Source organism: Saprolegnia diclina, assembly GCF_000281045.1.
Source record: "Saprolegnia diclina VS20 unplaced genomic scaffold supercont1.65, whole genome shotgun sequence".
Lineage (NCBI taxonomy): Eukaryota > Oomycota > Saprolegniomycetes > Saprolegniales > Saprolegniaceae > Saprolegnia > Saprolegnia diclina.
The window spans coordinates 237,641-238,452 of record NW_008246132.1 but is presented as its reverse complement, the minus strand read 5'-3'; the positions used below and the strand labels follow the sequence as shown (position 1 = coordinate 238,452).

Sequence of the window (812 nt, the reverse complement as noted above, 5' to 3'; positions counted from 1 at the left end):
CAGTTTACATGGCGCGATGAGGCTAGGATTGTTCAAAGCATCGTCTTTGAGCTCGTCTACCTTTATACGCTCGACCAAGCAGTTGTCCACGGTGAACTCCAGGCCAAGAATGTCCTTTGAGAGGCCAAGGGCACAGAGCTAACGAACCGTTGCATCGCGCACGTTCGAGTGCGGACCGACTGCGTCGGACGGCGATACCGGGCTACAACCACTGCTGGCACCCAATGCTCTGAGCAACTACACAGCGGTCGCGTGGTGTCACGTTTCTTAATGCATTGAAATAGACAATGTGTATATGCGGACAAAGTTCTTTTAGCCGATGTTGCAGTGGCAGCGACGATTGAAATGTAATCAGACGATATAGGCCATTCGTTGGCCCGTCGACTTGGATTGGTCGCCGAGGTCATCATGTTTACAAGCTCACAGTCGAGCTACACTGGACGAGTTCCCGTACAAACAGCGTCAGCTCGAGCGTTGTCGGTCGGTCGTCCGGGTTTGTTGCCAAGCAGCGGTTGCCCCACTCCTTGACATACGCCGGCGTCGTCGCATCAAACGTCGGCTGGAGCTCGCCCGTTGTCACGCTCGACAGAATCGGCTGCTGTGTGAGTGCGCGACCCGTCTCGGGATGAACTGCATCCGAGTACGGGACTTGGTGGGTACTCAGCTCGGCCAACACGACCCCTACCCCCATCGTGGCCCATCAGCAAACCGTATTCGTGACCAACAAAAAGAGATGTACCAAACGAGTAGACGTCGGCGGCCGCCGAGTAGCGCGTCCCGCTAATGACCTCGGGGGCCATCCACTGGTACGT

The 812-nt window shown here is 56.2% G+C and overlaps 1 protein-coding gene across 1 annotated transcript; it reads right to left on the bottom strand.

The window, feature by feature from the left end:
* Positions 1-412: 412 nt before the first annotated feature.
* SDRG_13981 (hypothetical protein) lies at positions 413-800 on the bottom strand (the record flags this gene model as incomplete). Its single annotated transcript, XM_008620082.1, has 2 exons — positions 413-681; positions 740-800. 2 exons carry the CDS (start codon positions 798-800, stop codon positions 413-415), a joined length of 330 nt encoding a protein of 109 aa, XP_008618304.1.
* Positions 801-812: the final 12 nt, after the last annotated feature.